The 19,923-nt window shown below is 35.0% G+C and overlaps 1 protein-coding gene across 13 annotated transcripts in view; it reads left to right on the top strand.

Annotated features, from left to right (window-relative positions):
- CEP170 (centrosomal protein 170) overlaps positions 1 to 19,156 on the top strand; it is a 183,741-nt gene extending 164,585 nt beyond the window's left edge. For all 13 annotated transcript variants that reach the window (XM_037822184.1, XM_037822177.1, XM_037822171.1 and 10 more), the window contains 3 exons: positions 11,725 to 11,818; positions 15,292 to 15,343; positions 16,844 to 19,156. In XM_037822184.1, the coding sequence (XP_037678112.1) occupies positions 11,725 to 11,818; positions 15,292 to 15,343; positions 16,844 to 17,133 (436 nt within the window). In that variant the 3' untranslated portion in view covers positions 17,134 to 19,156. The remainder of the gene's footprint in view (positions 1 to 11,724; positions 11,819 to 15,291; positions 15,344 to 16,843) is intronic.
- Positions 19,157 to 19,923: the final 767 nt, after the last annotated feature.

Genomic DNA, 19,923 nt, shown 5'->3' with positions numbered 1-19,923 from the left:
GGGGAAGCAAACAAACAGACAAAGGTACCTAGTGTTCTTTTTTACTTCAATTGCTCTTTTTCACTCTAATTATTATTCTTGTTATTTTTGTGTGTGTGCTAATGAAGGTGTCAGGGATTGATTTAGGTGATGAATGTACAACTATGTAATGGTACTGTAAACAATCGAAAGTACAATTTGTTTTGTAAAAAAAAAAAAAAAAAAGTAAATGAATAATATGGGGGAGGAGGGGTATGGGATGTTTTGGGTGTTATTTTTACTTTTATTTTTAGTCTCATTTTTGTTTTTTGGATTAATGAAAATGTTCAAAAATTGATGCGGTGATGAATGCACAACTATGTGATGATACTGTGAACAATTGTTTTATACTTTGGATGATTGTATGGTATGTAAACATATTTCAATAAAAAATAAATAAACACACACAAAAAAAAAAAAAAAAAAGAAGTCAATAACCATCAGAGACTTAGAAAATTCACAAATATCTGGATGTTAAACAACACACTCCTAAACAATCAGTGGGTTAAAGAAGAAATAGCAAGAGAAATTGCTAAATATGTAGAGACGAATGAAAATGAGAACACAACATACCAAAACCTATGGGATGCAGCAAAAGCAGTGCTGAGGGGGAAATTTATAGCACTAAATGCATATATTAAAAAGGAAGAAAGAGCCAAAATCAAAGAACTAATGGATCAAGTGAAGAAGCTAGAAAATGAACAGCAAACCAATCCTAAACCAAGTAGAAGAAAAGAAATAACAAGGATTAAAGCAGAAATAAATGACATAGAGAACAAAAAAACAATAGAGAGGTTAACTATCACCAAAAGTTGGTTCTTTGAGAAGATCAACAAGATTGACAAGCCCCTAGCTAGACTGACAAAATCAAAGAGAGAGAAGACCCATATAAACAAAATAATGAATGAAAAAGGTGACATAACTGCAGATCCTGAAGAAATTAAAAAAATTATAAGAGGATACTATGAACAACCGTACGGCAACAAACTGGATAATGTAGAGGAAATGCACAATTTCCTGGAAACGTATGAATAACCTAGACTGACCAGAGAAGAAACAAAAGACCTCAGTCAACCCAGCACAAGCAAAGAGATCCAGTCATCAAAAATCTTCCCACAAATAAATGCCCAGGGCCAGATGGCTTCACAGGGGAATTCTACCAAATTTTCCAGAAAGAACTGACACCAATCTTACTCAAACTCTTTCAAAACATTGAAGAAAATGGAACACTACCTAACTCATTTTATGAAGCTAACATCAATCTAATACCAAAACCAGGCAAAGATGCTACAAAAAAGGAAAACTACCGGCCAATCTCCCTAATGAATATAGATGCAAAAATCCTCAACAAAATACTTGCAAATCGAATCCAAAGACACATTAAAAAAATCATACACCATGACCAAGTGGGGTTCATTCCAGGCATGCAAGGATGGTTCAACATAAGAAAAACAATCAATGTATTACAACACATTAAAAACTCGAAAGGGAAAAATCAAATGATCATCTCAATAGATGCTGAAAAAGCATTTGACAAAATCCAACATCCGTTTTTGATAAAAACACTTCAAAAGGTAGGAATTGAAGGAAACTTCCTCAATATGATGAAGAGCATATATGAAAAACCCACAGCCAGCATAGTACTCAATGGTGAGAGACTGAAAGCTTTCCCTCTAAGATCAGGAACAAGACAAGGATGCCCGCTGTCACCACTGTTATTCGACATTGTGCTGGAAGTGCTAGCCAGGGCAATCTGGCAAGAGAAAGAAATAAAAGGCATCCAAATTGGAAAAGAAGAAGTAAAACTGTCATTGTTTGCAGATGATATGATCTTGTATCTGGAAAACCCTGAGAAATCGACAATACAGCTACTAGAGCTAAAAAACAAATTTAGCAAAGTAGCGGGATACAAGATTAATGCACATAAGTCAGTAATGTTTGTATATGCTAGAAACGAACAAACTGAAGAGACACTCAAGAAAAAGATACCGTTTTCAATAGCAACTAAAAAAATCAAGTACCTAGGAATAAACTTAACCAAAGATGTAAAAGACCTATACAAAGAAAACTACATAACTCTACTAAAAGAAATAGAAGGGGACCTTAAAAGATGGAAAAATATTCCATGTTCATGGATAGGAAGGCTAAATGTCATTAAGATGTCAATTCTACCCAAACTCATCTACAGATTCAATGCAATCCCAATCAAAATTCCAACAACCTACTTTGCAGACTTGGAAAAGCTAGTTATCAAATTTATTTGGAAAGGGAAGATGCCTCGAATTGCTAAAGACACTCTAAAAAAGAAAAACGAAGTGGGAGGACTTACACTCCCTGACTTTGAAGCTTATTATAAAGCCACAGTTGTCAAAACAGCATGGTACTGGCACAAAGATAGACATATAGATCAATGGAATCGAATTGAGAATTCAGAGATAGACCCTCAGATCTATGGCCGACTGATCTTTGATAAGGCCTCCAAAGTCACTGAACTGAGTCATAATGGTCTATTCAACAAATCGGGCTGGGAGAGTTGGATATCCACATCCAAAAGAATGAAAGAGGACCCCTACCTCACCCCCTACACAAAAATTAACTCAAAATGGACGAAAGATCTCAATATAAGGAAAGTACCATAAAACTCCTAGAAGATAATGTAGGGAAACATCTTCAAGACCTTGTATTAGGCGGCCACTTCCTAGACTTTACACCCAAAGCACAAGCAACAAAAGAAAAAATAGATAAATGGGAACTCCTCAAGCTTAGAAGTTTCTGCACCTCAAAGGAATTTCTCAAAAAGGTAAGGAGGCAGCCAACTCAATGGGAAAAAATTTTTGGAAACCATGTATCTGACAAAAGACTGATATCTTGCATATATAAAGAAATCCTACAACTCAATGACAATAGTACAGACAGCCCAATTATAAAATGGGCAAAGGATGTGAAAAGACAGTTCTCTGAAGAGGAAATACAAATGGCCAAGAAACACATGAAAAAATGTTCAGCTTCACTAGCTATTAGAGAGATGCAAATTAAGACCACAATGAGATACCATCTAACACCTATTAGAGTGGCTGCCATTAAACAAACAGGAAACTACAAATGCTGGAGGGGATGTGGAGAAATTGGAACTCTTATTCATTGTTGGTGGGACTGTATAATGGTTCGGCCACTCTGGAAGTCAGTCTGGCAGTTCCTTAGAAAACTAGAAATAGAGTTACCATTCGATCCAGCGATTGCACTTCTCGGTATATACCTGGAAGATCGGAAAGTAGTGGCACGAACAGATATCTGTACGCCAATGTTCATAGCAGCATTATTCACAATTGCCAAGAGATGGAAACAACCCAAATGTCCTTCAACAGATGAGTGGATAAATAAAATGTGGTATATACACACGATGGAATACTACACGGCAGTAAGAAGGAACGACCTCGTGAAGCATGTGACAACATGAATGAACCTTGAAGACATAATGCTGAGCGAAATAAGCCAGGCACGGAAAGAGAAATATTATATGGTACCACTAATGTGAACTTTGAAAAATGTAAAACGAATGGTTTATAATGTCGAATGTAGGGGAACTAGCAATAGAGAGCAATTAAGGAAGGGGGAACAGTAATCCAAGAAGAACAGATATGCTATTTAACGTTCTGGGGATGCCCAGGAATGACTATGATCTGTTAATTTCTGATGGATATAGTAGGAGCAAGTTCACAGAAATGTTGCTGTATTATGTAACTTTCTTGGGGTAAAGTAGGAACAGGTTGGAAGTAAAGCAGTTATCTTAGGTTAGTTCTTTTTCTTATTCCCTTGTTACGGTCTCTTTGAAATGTTCTTTTATTGTATGTTTTTCTTTTTTTTTTTTTTTTAATTTTTTTTTTCCATACAGTTGATTTAAAAAGGAAAAAAAGGTTAAAAAAAAAAAATAGGAAAAAGCAAGGAAAAAAATATGTAGTGCCCCCTTGAGGACCCTGTGGAGAATGCAGGGGTATTGGCCTACCCCACCTCAATGGTTGCTAACATGACCACAGACATAGGGAACTGGTGGTTTGATGGGTTGAGCCCTCTACCATAGGTTTTACCCTTGGGAAGACAGTTGCTGCAAAGGAGAGGCTAGGCCTCCCTATAATTGTGCCTAAGAGCCTCCTCCCGAATGCCTCTTTGTTGCTCAGATGTGGCCCTCTCTCTCTAGCTAAGCCAACTTGAAAGGTGAAATCACTGCCCTCCCCCCTACATGGGATCAGACACCCAGGGGAGTGAATCTCCCTGGCAACGTGGAATATGACTCCCGGGGAGGAATGTAGACCCGGCATCGTGGGACGGAGAACATCTTCTTGACCAAAAGGGGGATGTGAAAGGAAATGAAATAAGCTTCAGTGGCAGAGAGATTCCTAAAGGAGCCGAGAGGTCACTCTGGTGGGCACTCTTACGCACAATTTAGACAACCCTCTTTAGGTTCTAAAGAATTGGGGTAGCTGGTGGTGGATACCTGAAACTATCAAACTACAACCCAGAACCCATGAATCTCGAAGACAATTGTATAAAAATGTAGCTTATGAGGGGTGACAATGGGATTGGGAAAACCATAAGGACCACACTCCACTTTGTCTAGTTTATGGATGGATGAGTAGAAAAATAGGGGAAGGAAACAAGCAAACAAACATACAAAGGTACCCAGTGTTCTTTTTTACTTCAATTGCTCTTTTTCACTTTAATTATTATTCTTATTATTTTTGTTTGTGTGCTAATGAAGGTGTCAGGGATTGATTTAGGTGATGAATGTACAACTATGTAATGGTACTGTGAACAATCAAATGTACGATTTGTTTTGTATGACTGCATGATATGTGAATATATCTCAATAAAATGAAGATAAAAAAATTAAAAGCACGTACATAGTGCGTAGAAGTGTAAGACAATAAAAATATGAGTGGTTTTTATACATTAAAAAAAAAAAAAGATGTGATACTGTTTGATCCATAGCAAGAGCACTTGGGGAAGATTCAGAGAAGGGTTCTCAGAGAAATTACCATGCGATTTAAGTCCTGTAGGTTGTGGAAAGGAGTTAAGATAGTTGAAAACTAGGTGAATTGAAGGGACTACGGAATAGTGAAAGGTAACACTGGAGAGATAAGGCTGTATCAGATAGGCAGAGTTTATTAAGGATTTTGTACTTTATGTTGAAAGCAATGGAAAAGTAATATATCAAATATGGGTCTTCTTTATACATCATTGTTATCCATAAAAATGTCTTAATGTAAGTCTCATCATATGGTCATTTGGTTTGCCACTGGAAAATCCTGGGTCTCCTTACTTATAGACCCTGGGTTCTCCTTACTTATACATGTTATTTCATCCTCCCTGCAGTTAACAGGATCCACGTCCATTCATACAGTCATCCATTCAACAGATTTTCATAGAGTACCTGTCTTGTTACCATTCTCTTCCTGTTGATTATTCCTTACCTCAGAGCATCTTTCTCAAACATCCTGCATTGAACACATTCCTAATATCCTCCAAAGAAAAATATTTTTAGTAGCTTTGACATTTAATTAAAATTGAGACGAAAGAACACATTGATTGATTGGTTATTTGATTTTACTCTCTCAGAAATTTGACAATTTGGATAGCTAAAAAAAATTACATATGTAAAAATGCCTTATTAAGAATATTTGATATATTTGAGTTGCCTTTAGTTTGAGCATTAAGATTTAATGTGTGCCCAGGCACCATGCCAGGCTTTATGGAAGATAATAAGGAGAACATAACATCATGTCTACCATTATGGCATTTACAATCTAGTTGGTAAGGTAGGGCACATATACATTAAATATTGTATGACATAGGATATGATAGATTAGTGTCCAATTAGAGGTGAACACAAAGGAAGAATCACTTTCACCTAAGGTGGAGGGCATAATATTCAAGGTAGGTATGATTTTTGATAAGCAAATCTGAGGGATAGAAACCCTGAGCCTTCTGCATGGAAAGTATCAGAATAATCTGAGTGTAACTGGTCATTAAACTGTTTGCCAGGAATTATAAACTCAAATGCCCACTCTGGCTGTCTAAAGACGTGCATATTTAAATTGTTTGAATACATTCTATGGGCCCAGTTAAAAACTCTTTATATAAATAAAGACCTCCTGTTTCGCAGCATTCTCGTATTTCAAGTGAAAGTAACCCCTTCAAGCTGTGTTTGTAACATGGCCTTCCAATGGTAAGATTGTCAGTTAGGAACCCACAATTTGCATGTATTGAGGGGACGGTGCTAGAGAGTATATAGATGGACTTAGAAAATGAGCCCAAGACATTTTTTTCCCTAAAACCAAATGATTTATCAAAAGAGATTTTTAGCATAATAATTAAATTATTGAATGAATTTGGCTTTGGAATTTAATGTCTGTTCTTGCTGAAGTTTAGCTTTTTGACTATTTTAAATCTACTATAATGTAATCTGAAGAACTCTTTGAAGCTATGCTTTCTTCTGAAATATTTGCAGTGACCTTTGAACAAGAATACTTACATTCTAATCATCGTGACTAGGTCTAAAGTAAAACATTATGAACACTAGAATTTTTTTGGCTAGATGATTTTCATTTAAATTTTATGCCTTGTTCATTTTAATATTCCTTCAGAGTAAGGGTTAAATAAGTACTGAAGAATCACAGATACACACTGCATTATAGTTTTGGTTAATTAAAAAGGACAACACATACGTGACTATGTATAATATGAGTCTAAAAACTAAAAACAAATAGTCCTTTTTAAATTACTAAACGCTTTCTGATAGATCATATAATTTGATCCTCATGAAAGTTCTAGAATCCTTAGAAGATAAAAAATGAAGTTGTTTTCTCCGTTTTCTATTGCACCGCAATGGTCATGAAGGTAAAATGCCTTGAACCAGGTTTCAGCTTGTTTCCAGGTTTCCTGACCCAAACTTTTGACTCTTTCCATTAGACCATATTCTCAATATAGTAGATGAATTGTCCCAGGTAAATCATATTTTAAACTTTTTAAAACTAAATCACTTCATTACTTAAAAGAGTTAATGAAAATACATATATGTATAACATTTGTGTTATGTGTAATTTTAACTCTGAGTCTGAAAGGGATATACTCCATTTAGGTTGGTACTAGTGGGAAGAAAGCAGACAGTGAAATAAAACTCTAGTTTGCAAATCTGGAAACCTTTGTTCTAATCATCATAGTTTTATTTATTTAGTCAATGTTTATTGCATACTTCATGTTTGCTTGTTGGAAGCATTTCTTTCACTTTTAACAAATCACTTAATGAATCCAAGCCTGTTTTCTCTTTTGTTAGATGAAAACGTTGGACTACATAAATGGTTTTATCTATCCATGGGACCTGATAGATATACAAATTATTGATCCCAAACTCAGATCAAAAACTCTGGGGATGGGTCCCAGCACTGTGTTTTAACAAGCCCTCTGGGTAATTCTGGTGTGTACTAAACTTTGAGAACCACTGGGTTATAATTATCTTCAAAGCCACTTTGTTTCTAAAATGCTGTCTCACTTGAGTAGGTTTAACTTTATTACCAATAAATTTGTCTCTATATTCATTCTCCCTAACAAGAATGGTCATTTACTTTTGCCATTGTGAAACTGCTTAATAAATTGAATATAAGATCTATATCAAGTCAAAGAATATGTCACTTGCACCATATAATACCCTGATCTAGCTGCCAACTTCCCAAAAGCATATTGCCTTCTTTGTTCTAGTTTTCTGCTTCCGTAGCATTTCATTTCATAAAGTCAAAATTATGTTTGACTTCTTAAATCTGTACCATATTATTTATAAATTGACTTTAAGCTTTTTATCTCATCAGTGGCTTTGAATTTTGGGGGCATTTATAGGTAAGTCAGGACCTTAGGTGACCATTCTAATCCATTTTCACCAAAAGTGAAATGTGCATGATTTAACAATTCAGAAGCAAAAGCACAATACCTAGTAACCATCCTTTGGCAAAATCACAGAATTTTCAATACCATGTGGCTAAACAGAGACTTTCTCTATTGTAGGAGTCTGTTATGGTTCTAAGGTAGTCCATGAAATAGTCATTATTTTGTTAACTCCCACCAATCCTAATGCTATAAGGACTCTTACAAAGCACATAATAACTTATTTATGCCTTAATATCATAGTCTTCAGTATGGAAAGGTGTTTGATCTTTTCAGAAGTTTAGAAAATTTAATAGTAGACCAAAAGAATATTCTTGTGTCAGATTCTAGACCTGCTTGTGCCTTATTTAAGTATGGCTATATGTAATTGCAGATATTCCAGACTTTATTTGATGTTGATGAATTTCATGTTTTTCAACAAGGCGAACCTGGCATATTAACCTTTGAAGAAATAGAAATAAGAATGTTAATTTGGTTTACCACTTAAATATTAATCAGCTCCCATTAGTAATAATTTACTTTCTTAATATTCTGCAATTTTGATGTTTATATAAGGCAATTCAACTAGATTTCCAGACTCCATGAAAAAAATTAAAAAGAAGCTCAAAAGTTGATTACCGACATACCTCATTTTATTATGCTTTGCTTTATTGTACTTTGCAGCTACTACGTTTTTTGCAAATTGAAGGTTTGTGTCAACCCTTTGTCAACCCTCTGTCAAGCAAGTCTGTTGGTGCCATTTTTCCAACAGTATGGGTTCACTTCATGTCTCTGTGTCACATTTTGGTAATTCTCACGATATTTCAAACTTTTTCATTATTATATCTGTTATGGTGATCTGTGATCTATGATCTTTGATGTTACTATTGTAATTGTTTTGAGGCACCACAAACTGTGCCATATTAGATGGTAAACTTAATCAGTAAATATTGCATGCCTTCTCACTGCTCCACTGACCAGCTGTTCCCTTATCTCTCTCCCTCTCCTCGGGCCTCCCTATTCCCTGAAATGCAACAATATTGAAATTAGGCCAATTAATAACTCTGCAATGGCCTCTTAAGTGTTCAAGTGAAAGGAAGCATCCCACATCTTTCACTTTAAATCGAAAGCTAGAAATGGTTAAGTTTAATGAGGAAGGCACATCAAAAGCCAAGATAGGCTGACAGCTAGACCTCTTGTGCTAAACAGTTAGCTGAGTTGTGAATGCAAAGGAAAAGTTTTTGAAGGAAATTAAAAGTGCACTCCAGTGTACACATGAATGATAAGAAAGCAAAACAGACTTATTGCTGATATGGAGAAAGTTTTAGTGATTTAGGTAGATAAAACCAGCCACAACATTACCTTAAAGCAATGCCTAATCCAGAGCAAGGCCCTAATTCTTCAGTTCTGTGAAGGCTGAGAGAGGTGAGGAAGCTGTGGAAGAAAACTTTGAAGCTAGCAGAGGTTGGTTCATGAAGTTTAAGGAAAAAAGCCATCTCCATAACTTAAAATTGCAAGGTGAAGCAGTAGGTGCTGATGTAGAAGCTGCAGCAGCTTATCCAGAAGATCTAGCTAAGATGATTTATGAAGGTGGCTGCACTAAACAACATATTTTCAGTGTAGATGAAATAGCCTTATATTGGAACAAGTTGCCATCTAGGACTTTCGTGGTTAGTGAGAACTCAGTGCCTAGTTTCAAAGCTTCAAAGGACAAAATGACACTTCTCTTAGGAGCTAATGGAGCTGGTGACTTTAAGTTGAAGCTAATGCTCATTTACCATTCTGAAAATCCTAGGTCCTTTAAGAACTATGCTAGATCTACTCTACCTGAGTCTATAAATGGAAAAACAAAGCCTGGATGACAGAGCACATCTGTTAAAACATGGTTTATTGAATATTTTAAGCCCACTGTTGAGACCTACTGCTCAGAAAAACAGATTCCTTTAAAAATATTAGTGCTCATTGACAGTGCACCTGTGCATTTCCTGTGTCACTCAGGAGCTCTGATGGCTATGTACAAGATTAATGTTGTTTTCATGCCTGCTAACACAACATCCAATCTGCAGCCCATGAATCAAGGAGTCATTTCAACTTTCAAATCTTATTATTTAGGAAATAATTTCATAAAGCTGTATCTGCCAAAGATAGTGATTCCTCTGATAGATCTAGGCCGAGTAGATTGAAAACTTTCTGGAACAGGTTCACCATTCTAGATACTATTAAGAACATTTGTGATTCATGGGATAAGGTCAAAATGTCAACACTAACAGGAGTTTGGAAGAAGTTTGGATGACTTTGAGGGGTTCAAGACTACAGTGGAGGGAACAATTGCAGATTTGGAAATAGCAATAGAATTAGAAGTGAATCCCAAAGATGACAATAAATTGTTGCAATCTTATAATAAAACTTTAATGGATGAGGGGTTGCTTCTTATGGATGAGCAAATAAAGTGGTTTCTTGAGATGAAATCTATTCCGGGTGAAGATGCTGTGAATGTTGAAATGACAACAAAGGATTTAGAATATTACATTTAGTTGATAAAGCAGCAGCAGGGTTTGAGAGAATTAATTCCAATTTTGAAAGTTCTGTGGGTAAAAATGTTATCAAACAGCATCACACCCTACAGAGAAGTCTTTCGTGAAAGGAAGAGTCAATCAATACTGTGAACTTCATTGTTTTATTTTAAGAAATGGCCACAGCCACCCCAACCTTTAGCAACCATCATCCTGATCAGTCAGCAGCCGTCAACACTGAGGCAAGACCCTCCACCATCAAAAAGATTAGGACTTGCTGAAGGCTCAGATGATGCTTACCAATTTTAAGCAATAAAGTATTTTTTTAGTTAAGGTTTGTACATTGGTTTTTTTTAGACATAATGATATTGCACACTTAACAGACTATAGTATAGAGGAAACATACTTACATGCACTGGGAAACCAATAATTTTTGTGATTTGCTTTATTGTGATACTGGCTTTATTGCAGTAGTCTGGAACTGAACCCAAAATATCTCTGACGTATTCCTGTAGTTTTTAAAATATTGGGGAGGGAAGTGTGCCACATTTGAAAGACAAATCAAAAGTTTATGGTACATCTTCATGTTACAAGTTAAGATATTTGAATGTAGTTTCTAACATAAGGATAATTGTCTTTATTGGCAATTGTTTTTATCAAAAGGATACATATTAACCCTTAATAGGTTACTATTTAGAAATTTACTAACATGAATTAAGGTGCTTTTTTTTAAAAAAAAAAGCATAGTGAGTTTCCCAGTTTTCAACCTTTAAAATAATGTTCATATTTTGCTCAATCAACGATACACCTTTTCTGTATAAAGAGGCCTTAACCAACAGAGTTGTACATACCTAATTCAGCCTATTTTCATCTTAAATTAATCTTACATTTATAATGTATGTATTTTATCTGACCAAAATTGTGTTTTCTTCTTAAGTGGTAGTTATATTGTTAATTAAAAATATTATATAAAATTTTGGATTATATTATCATCTGCATTTGTTTTATATTTGGTTTTAAATAATGAATGAGATAAATAGTAAAGATTTTATACATATATTAATATTTATTTACTTTTTCAGTACAGATCTCTCACATACATGAGTTTATTGGTAACATCGGCCCAGTATTTAATTCTCAATTCATGCAATGGTTAGATTGGATTATTTTTTCCTTGTTTAGATTCTAAAAGTTTTGTTTTTTTTTTTATATTATCTTTAACAAAAATGTGATAGATGTTTAACTTATGAAAAGTAAAATGCTTCTATTTCTTGATTTATAGAATTTTATTTAAAGATAAAGATCGGAATTGGGATGAAATAGAAAGCAAGTTAAGAGCTGAAAGTGAAGTCCCTATTGTGAAAACTTCAAGCATGGTATGGTAATTTTTTTAACTTTTTATTTTGAAATAATTTCAAATTTATCCAGATGCAGAAATAATACTAACTCCATACAGAAAATTCCAGTATACCCCCACCCTCTCAGATCCACCAATACTAACATTTCGCCACCTTTGTTGTTTCTTTTTCTTTCTTTCTGTTTTTCTTTCTTTCCATTGATCTGTTTTCTGAATATCTGAGAGCAGGTTGTACTTCCATGTACATTTCCTATGAACAGGATATTCACTTATGTAATCACCTTAAGAGCTGTTATGAAGTTCAAGAAGTTTAACATTGACATAAAGCTTACATTCTGTATTCCAATTTTTCCTTATGTCCCAATAGTATCCTTTTGAGCCTTTTCTCCTCCAATCTTAGATTCCATCCAGTATCATATAATGCATTTAATTGTCATTTTCTCTTTAGTTTATCTTTCTTTTTTAAAATTGTGGGAACATATACATAACATAATTCTTCCCATCCCAGCCTCTCTCAAGCATACTGTTCAGTAGGATTAATCACATTCACAATGTTGCAGTGCCCTCACCACCTTCCATTACTAAAGAACTTCCCCTTCACCCAAAACAGAAACCCTGCCCTCATTTTGCATTAACTCCCATTGCCCTTTCCTTCCACCCCTACTAAGTTGTACACTACTTACTGTCTCTATGAGTTTGCATATTCTCTGATATATTATTTGTGGTTGGTTACCTTGAGGCTTAAATTTAACATCCTAAATCCATAAAATCTCATTTCTTTTGGTACCAACTTAACTTCAGTAGCATAAAGTATGTACCTATTCCCCTTCTGTCCGTCGACCTTTATGTAGTTCCTGTCACAAATTACATATTTATACACTATAGACCGTTGGTTTATGATTATATTTTATACGTTTGCATTTTAGATCCTGTAGGAAGTAAAAAGTAGAGGTACAAATTAAAAATACAGTTATACTGATATATTTACCTGTGTCATTATCTTTACTGGAGATCTTTTTTTCTTCAGGTGGCTTCAGTCAGTTGTCTAGTGTGCTTTCCTTTCAATCTGCAGAGCTCCCTGTAGCATTTTCTTTTTTAAATTTTTTTAAGTCCGGTCCAGTGCTGATAGAGTTCCTCAGCTTTGTTTATATGGGAATGTCTTAATCCCTCCCCATTTGAAAAAAAACAGTTTTGCTAAATACCAAAATCTTGGTCAGAATTGTTTTGCTTTCAGCAAAAGTGTGTCTTTCCCACATGGTTTCTGATGAGAAATTGGCACTCTGTCTTTTTGAGGCTCCTTTGAATGTGACATGTTGCTTCTTCTCTTGCAACTTTCAGAAATCTCTCTTTACCTGGCTGCAGCCCTTTGATTGTAACTTGGTACAAAATGGGTCTATTGAGTTTATCCTGTTTGGAGTTTGTTGAGCATCTTGGATCTGTATATTCGATTCGTGTCTTTTGTTAAATTTGGGGAGTTTTCAGCCATTACTTCTTTGAATAATCTCTCTGTCCCTTTTTCTCTTTTTTCTTCTGGGACTCCCACAATGCATATATTGGTATGCTTGATGGTGTCCCACAGATTCTTCAGGTTCTGTTCACTTTTCTTTATTTTTTCCTTTTTCTGCTCCTCAGACTGGTTGATTTCAGTTGTCTTATCTTCAAGTTCAGTGATTCATTCTTCTGCCAGCTCCAATCTGTTGTTGAACACCTCTAGGGAATTTTTAATTTCTGTTTCTATTGTCTTTACTTCTGTTTGGTTCCTTTTCACAATTTCTGTCTCCCAGTCAATATTTTCTTTGTGTTCGTCTGTTGTTTTTCTGATTTCCTTTAGCTCTTTGTCTATATTTTCCTTTAGCTCTTTGACCTTATTGAAGAACTTTTTTTTTTTTTTTAAGTCCTTGTCTGGTATGTCCTGGGTCTGATCCTCCTCACTGATGATTTCTAATTCTTTAGATTTTCTCTTGTGCCTAGGCCATTGCTTCCTTTTTCTTTGAATGGTTTGTAATCGTTTGTTGAAACCTGGACATTTTGATATTTTAATGAGTTATCAATGGAATTTAGACTCCAAGGCATCTTTTTCTTAAGCTTGTATCCAGTTATTGTTATGGCAGAGCTTTCCTTAAATGCCAGGAGCTAACCAAAAAAAAAAAAAAGAAAAAGAGAAAGAAAGAAAATACCTTTCCCAGTCTTTTTAGGTTGATCTGTGCCAGTGCTCCCCTTCAGTGCTTATCCATGCAATGATAAGCCTTTCTGCACATGTATCTTGTCTTGGGCATGCATATTTGGCCCTAGGAAATCCCCCATTTACAGTCTGAATATTTTCTCTTCCTGTAGTCCCAGGCACTGCACCATATGTCCTACACCAACAATCCTTTGTGCTAGGCAGTGTGACTTGACTGCTCTTCCACAGCGTTCTATAGGAGAGTTCCATGAGCTGTCTTCTATATGCAGGGCAGGTTCTGGGGCAGCAAGTCCCTCAGGCCACCACCAGACAGATTGGGCCAGTATGTGCATGAGGGTTGCCCTGCTCCCTCTGGAACCAGGACCAGGGATCTGCACTGCGAGCGTGGACCATCTCCACACTGAGGTCCGCACTGAGGGTTGGGGGAGGAGCCAGCCAGGGCACCAGGAGATCCTACTGCTTTTAAATAGGATTTTCTTGATTTGGTACTCCCTCTGTCCTTTGATGGTTTTCTAGAGCTTTGAGAAAGGTGTTTCTGCCAGTTCTTGCTGGTTGTTCAAAGCTTCTGTGGGTGGTTGGAGCCCTGAAGCTTCTCGTTCCACCATCTTTACTGGGGCAGGGCCAACATGTTTAATTTTTAACTGTTTTTTAATTTATGTTTATAAGAGAAGATGTAAATGCACAAATTTGGAGAATTTTATGTCTTCAAGTTTCTCACAGGTGCTTAAAATATCAATATCTTCCAAGTTACAAGGATATGAAGAAGGAACCTTTCATGTTTCTCACTCTTATACATGCTTGTTCTTGAACATAAGTATACATTATAGATCTGTAATTTTGAAATAAGAGCCAAACTCAAATAAGTTGGCATGAGTTGTTTCCATTTACCTGCTTCATGTAATACTTGTCTCCTCCTCAAGAATTTTAACAAATTTTCTTTGTTCAGAGGCATCCTAATGCTGAGACTGCAGTTTATGTTTTTCCAAAGAAAATTCTTAAGCACTCTTACAGAGTTGTTGCAGAGATGATCAAAACAAGTTTTTAAAATTCTTTTCTCATACGGTAGTAAATCATCTTGAACGTTTCATCTTCTACTGTCATTGTCTCGTTTTAAAAATTATTTATTTCAACATTAAAGATTTTAAGCTTTGAATCTTGTTTACTGGATATCATAATTATTTCCTATCATGTTACTAGTAAAGTAGTACATGTAGGTAATATCAGCTGTCACAGATAAAATCAGAGTGAGGTTCATTGCTTGTTAAAAACATTTTAAAGTAAGCAAATTTTTATCATTGCTTTCCCTGCAGGAGATTTCTTCTATCTTACAGGAGCTAAAAAGAGTTGAAAAGCAACTACAAGGTATATTTCTTTCTAAATTAAATATAAAGAGCTAAGAATTTAGGATAAATGTATTCTACATGGTATTTCTTAAAATATTCTTATTAGGATATTGTCTCATTCAATTTAATGGCCTATGGATAAAAATAGAGTTCTACATATCCAAATTACACATAAAAAGGAAATTTTAAAACCAGTATAAGAATTAAAAAGATAGTTAAGTTAAATTTGGGGCATGTTTTAGTGCTTAGGTTTGTCAATAGGCTAGATGTTATAAACTAATTCACAGTATTTTATATATTATGGTTCTATATAATATATATTTTATATATATAAAATAATGCATTAAAGTTTGTGTATACAGCTGAAAATACTGTTATCCAGCCTGCTGTCTCTACTTGTAAAAACACATAACACATTGTTAATGTCTTATTTTAATATTAACAGCAATATTTGTTTGATTTGAAAATTCTTAAATCATATTTGTGATATAACCTCAAATGAATACATATTTTAATTCAAATAATGGTTGCTTGAGTGAACTACAAGAAATGACTGCATTTTGGTCATAGGGACCAGAAGAGGAAGTAGAGAAGAGAAAGAAACTCTGCCTCCTGCTAATTGTACTCAGTTCTTATTGATTGATTTATAAAAGGCATAATATGTGGGTCCTAGCTAAGTGATTCTTAACATTTTTCAGTCCCAACACACCTAAAGGTTATGATATACCCCCATGAGTAAAAATGGCTTGCTAACACAATGATTCTTCACTTGTAGGATGGGGGTGTACTTTTAAAAGGACCTCCTAAGTACTCTTAAAGCTATGGTGCTTCCTTCTCCCAACTCACTACCCGCTGCCAACTTGAAAATCACTACCTGATAACTTCCCTCATCCGCCCAAGGATCTGTTGGATTGAAAGCTGGTCTTCAGCTGGCACCTCCCAGGGAGGTGGAGGGTCTATTTGGCCTGCTGGTGTTGCCATGGGTTATTGGTACCTAGGCTGTGAGGGGACCTATATGGCTCAGTGATACACATGCATATGCAAATGTCTGATGTCCTGGCACTCTCACCAGGATAAATGACAAACTGCTCTGGCAGCAAAGTATGCTGATGTTGTTCTAGCCTTGCAAACCTTCAGTCTACTCTGAACCATGTCTTAGCAACTAACCACTGAGTGATAAATAGGGATAGGAGTGTTTATTTAAATCATAACCAATATTTTCACTATCCTCTCACAATAATAAAAACAAATTTCAAAAAGGTCTATCTTGAATTCCACGTCTCAAACCTAGTCTTCTAACAGGCTCTGAAATGCCCATAAAGCTACCCAAGGGACTGCAATCTGCAGTATAGATCAGCCACAGAATTATTGAGTGGGGTTTTAAATACAGTATCAGAAAGATTAGCCAAATTTAAAATCACAGAAGAACAATAGTTGAAATATTATCCAAATCATATCCAAATGTAACTGTGTTTAGAATTAGATGTTTCTCCCCAAACTCCTTTTTTTTTTCCTTCAGCAATCAATGCCATGATTGACCCAGACGGAACTTTGGAGGCTCTCAACAACATGGGGTTTCCCAGTGCTATCTTGCCATCTCCGCCAAAACAGAAGTCCAGTCCTGTGAATAACCACAGCAGCCCGGGTCAGACACCGACGCTTTGCCAACCCGAAGCTAGGGCTCTTCATCCTGCTGCTGTCTCAGTCTCAGCTGAATTTGAGAATGCTGAATCTGAGGCTGATTTCAGTATACATTTCAATAGATTCAACCCTGATGGGGAAGAGGAAGACGTTACAGTACATGAATGACTTTCTCTTGATTATTAAAGGATAATACCTGTGGAATGACTAGGAATATTGGAAACAGCATAGTGTTGACTTATACAAAACAAGACAGCTTGGTCAACTACAATTTTGTTATTCCTGTCTTCTTGATTCTATTTATTAATTTTTTTTTTTTTTTTACCTATAATGTCGTGTCATATTAATCCTTTCAGACCATTTAGATAACCATTTGATGCACATAGAGGCAAAAGCAGATTGTGGCAGTTTTGCCTTTTGTGGTTTTATGATTTTCTAATTGAATTATATAATTGCATCCTTTCCCTTCATAGATCTTTGTTTTGTTTTGTTTTTAAGCCATGCTGTGACCTACAAGCAAACTAAATACCCAACATTTCTGAAACCCCATGTCTCCTGTGCCAAGCTGCTCCCTGAAATGGATTTCCTTTTCATCTGTACAGATTCGTTAAACAGTTACATTTGCTTCTTAATAATAGGATTTATATTAGTATTCATTACCATTGGATACAATGACATATTACTCTTCACAGTAAAACAGACCTTTCAAAACATTCATTCTTGTGTCCTAAAATTTTCCAGCATATATGTGATTTCTATAACTTTGTTGCTACGTAAATTGTCTTGGGGTTTACGGAGATTAACTATTACGTTTGCACTAAGATTTGCTGGGAGTGGTAGGTGGACATATCTATATATCAGTAAGGACTAAACGTCTTTTTTGTAAATAGGAGATTGATAATTCTGTATTTGTTTTAACCCCACAGTGTTGTACTCCACTTTTCTTAACGATCAATTTGGCACTTTTTTCTTTTTTTTTTTTTTTTTTTTCCACTGGAAATAAGATTCTGTTTCTCATTTTTGGTCAAATGATAAATTAGAAAGGTTAAACTAGACAGATAGTTTAGGTGGAGTATATTTTTAAAACTAAGAACATGTATATTGGTCCTGTGTTACCAAGTTTATATGTGACAGTTGAAAAAAAATTTCCCTTGAAATAATCATGAGGTTTAAATTTTCTTCATTAGGAGACTTGAAGAACCAGTAGTCATAAGATTAGTTGATAGTTTCACTCCCAAGCAATAAATTGCTTCTATGTGTTTCCCTGTAGGACCCAATAGTAATTCCTGTCTCAGTCTTACGTATTTAAAAGGACTCTGGAAGATAACAGTGACAAAGGCTTTGGGCCTATGCTACTAAATAGGAAGCCTATGAAAAATATCTTCTATAAGCTTGTTTTTTCTCTTTCCAGTAAGTTGACATTTGGATAAGTTTTAAAAGAAAGGAATTATCTTTGTGTTTCCAGAACACTATAATTTGGGTCAGTCTTAATTCGGTTAAATATTATTAGTAGACTTGTATTTTCCCCTTGATCTATACAGGTTAAAACTTCAACTTTTGCAGCTTATGAAATGGTCTTTAATATTTCAGCAATAATCCTGTGCTACATTGTTTTAAGAAACAAACTAATTCTGTGCATTTCAAAACTTGACAGGATTTTTAAAAGTCTATACTGTTGGACCAGATGCAAAAAGACTTTTTGTAGAGATAGAAAAACGTCTGTTGTATAATGGATCTGATATTTTTCTTTAAAAATAAGGTAAACTATTCTTCTTGTAAAGCTGAATTCCCCATCTGTCTAATAAAGGAAGACTCGAAAAGGTTTCAAGAACATGGATGGAAAGATATAAATGCTTTGAAGGAATAATCAAACATTAAAACAGGGTCAAGTCATTTGAAAAATATGTTCAATAAATAATCACCCATTGTTCTCTCTTTTATGTAATGTTTGGGTACTGGTTATATTCATATGGTAGTAGAAGGTAAGAAGTTGTTTAGGAAATTGTTAGAATCTATTCTACTTACATTATTGTTTGTGTTTACACGGTTTTGTTCAATGGTAAACATTTGGCCTTTTACGATGTTATTTTTATTTTGTATGAATACATTATTCTCTTTATTTATTTTTGTTACATTTATTACTTATGTTATTTTGTTATGCATTTACAGCTCCATTTTTAAATAAAGTGTTTCTGGAACTTTATACAGTGATTGTATATTTTATTTCTTCTATTACTCCAATTAATATGCCATCAATTTCCCAAATAGCTATTTTAAGACAGTTTCCAAGTCTTAACAAAAAATAGAATCAATCCTTCAATTCTGTTTAGTATGCGGTGATTGTAAAACCTCCTATTATTTTGATTATTTAAAGAAGAAAATATTTTTTTAGCAAATTATAGTAAATATAATTCTCTTAGCTTAATGTTGTAATGTAATGTGTACAAACCAGGCCTTTAAGTTTGGCTGGCCTTGGGTCATGAGAAAGCTTTATGACAGTAATATATTTCAGGAACAGAAATATCCTGGAAATCTTAAATTTGAGTTATTTGGATTCATTTTCTTTCATCTTATTCATGCTCTTGAATGTTTCCCTATTGCCATTCAACATTTTAAACTTCTCAGCTTGATCTTTTGGGGCTTTCTATAATCTGGCCCATTCTTATGTATCTCTGTATATCTGATACAAACTCTCTACCACCATTTACAGATTACTTGACATTGTTTACCTTATTCATCCCCTTGTATATTTGCCTCTTCCTCCCCATCTTCTCTTCTTATTGCATCCCATCCATTCTTCAGGGTCCCACCAGCCTCTTCGTAAAGCTTCTCTTACTTTATTGGACTGTGCCACACACTTGTGTTCTCTCTTCCCTTCCCCCCTTTACATAAACACCTGTCCTTCCCTTCTAATCACTGAAGTATTCTTTGTTTCTTGGATAGACCCAGTTCTTTATA

Source organism: Choloepus didactylus, chromosome 2 (assembly GCF_015220235.1).
Source record: "Choloepus didactylus isolate mChoDid1 chromosome 2, mChoDid1.pri, whole genome shotgun sequence".
NCBI classification, from domain to species: Eukaryota; Metazoa; Chordata; class Mammalia; order Pilosa; family Megalonychidae; genus Choloepus; species Choloepus didactylus.
This window is presented reverse-complemented; position numbering and strand designations above follow the sequence as displayed.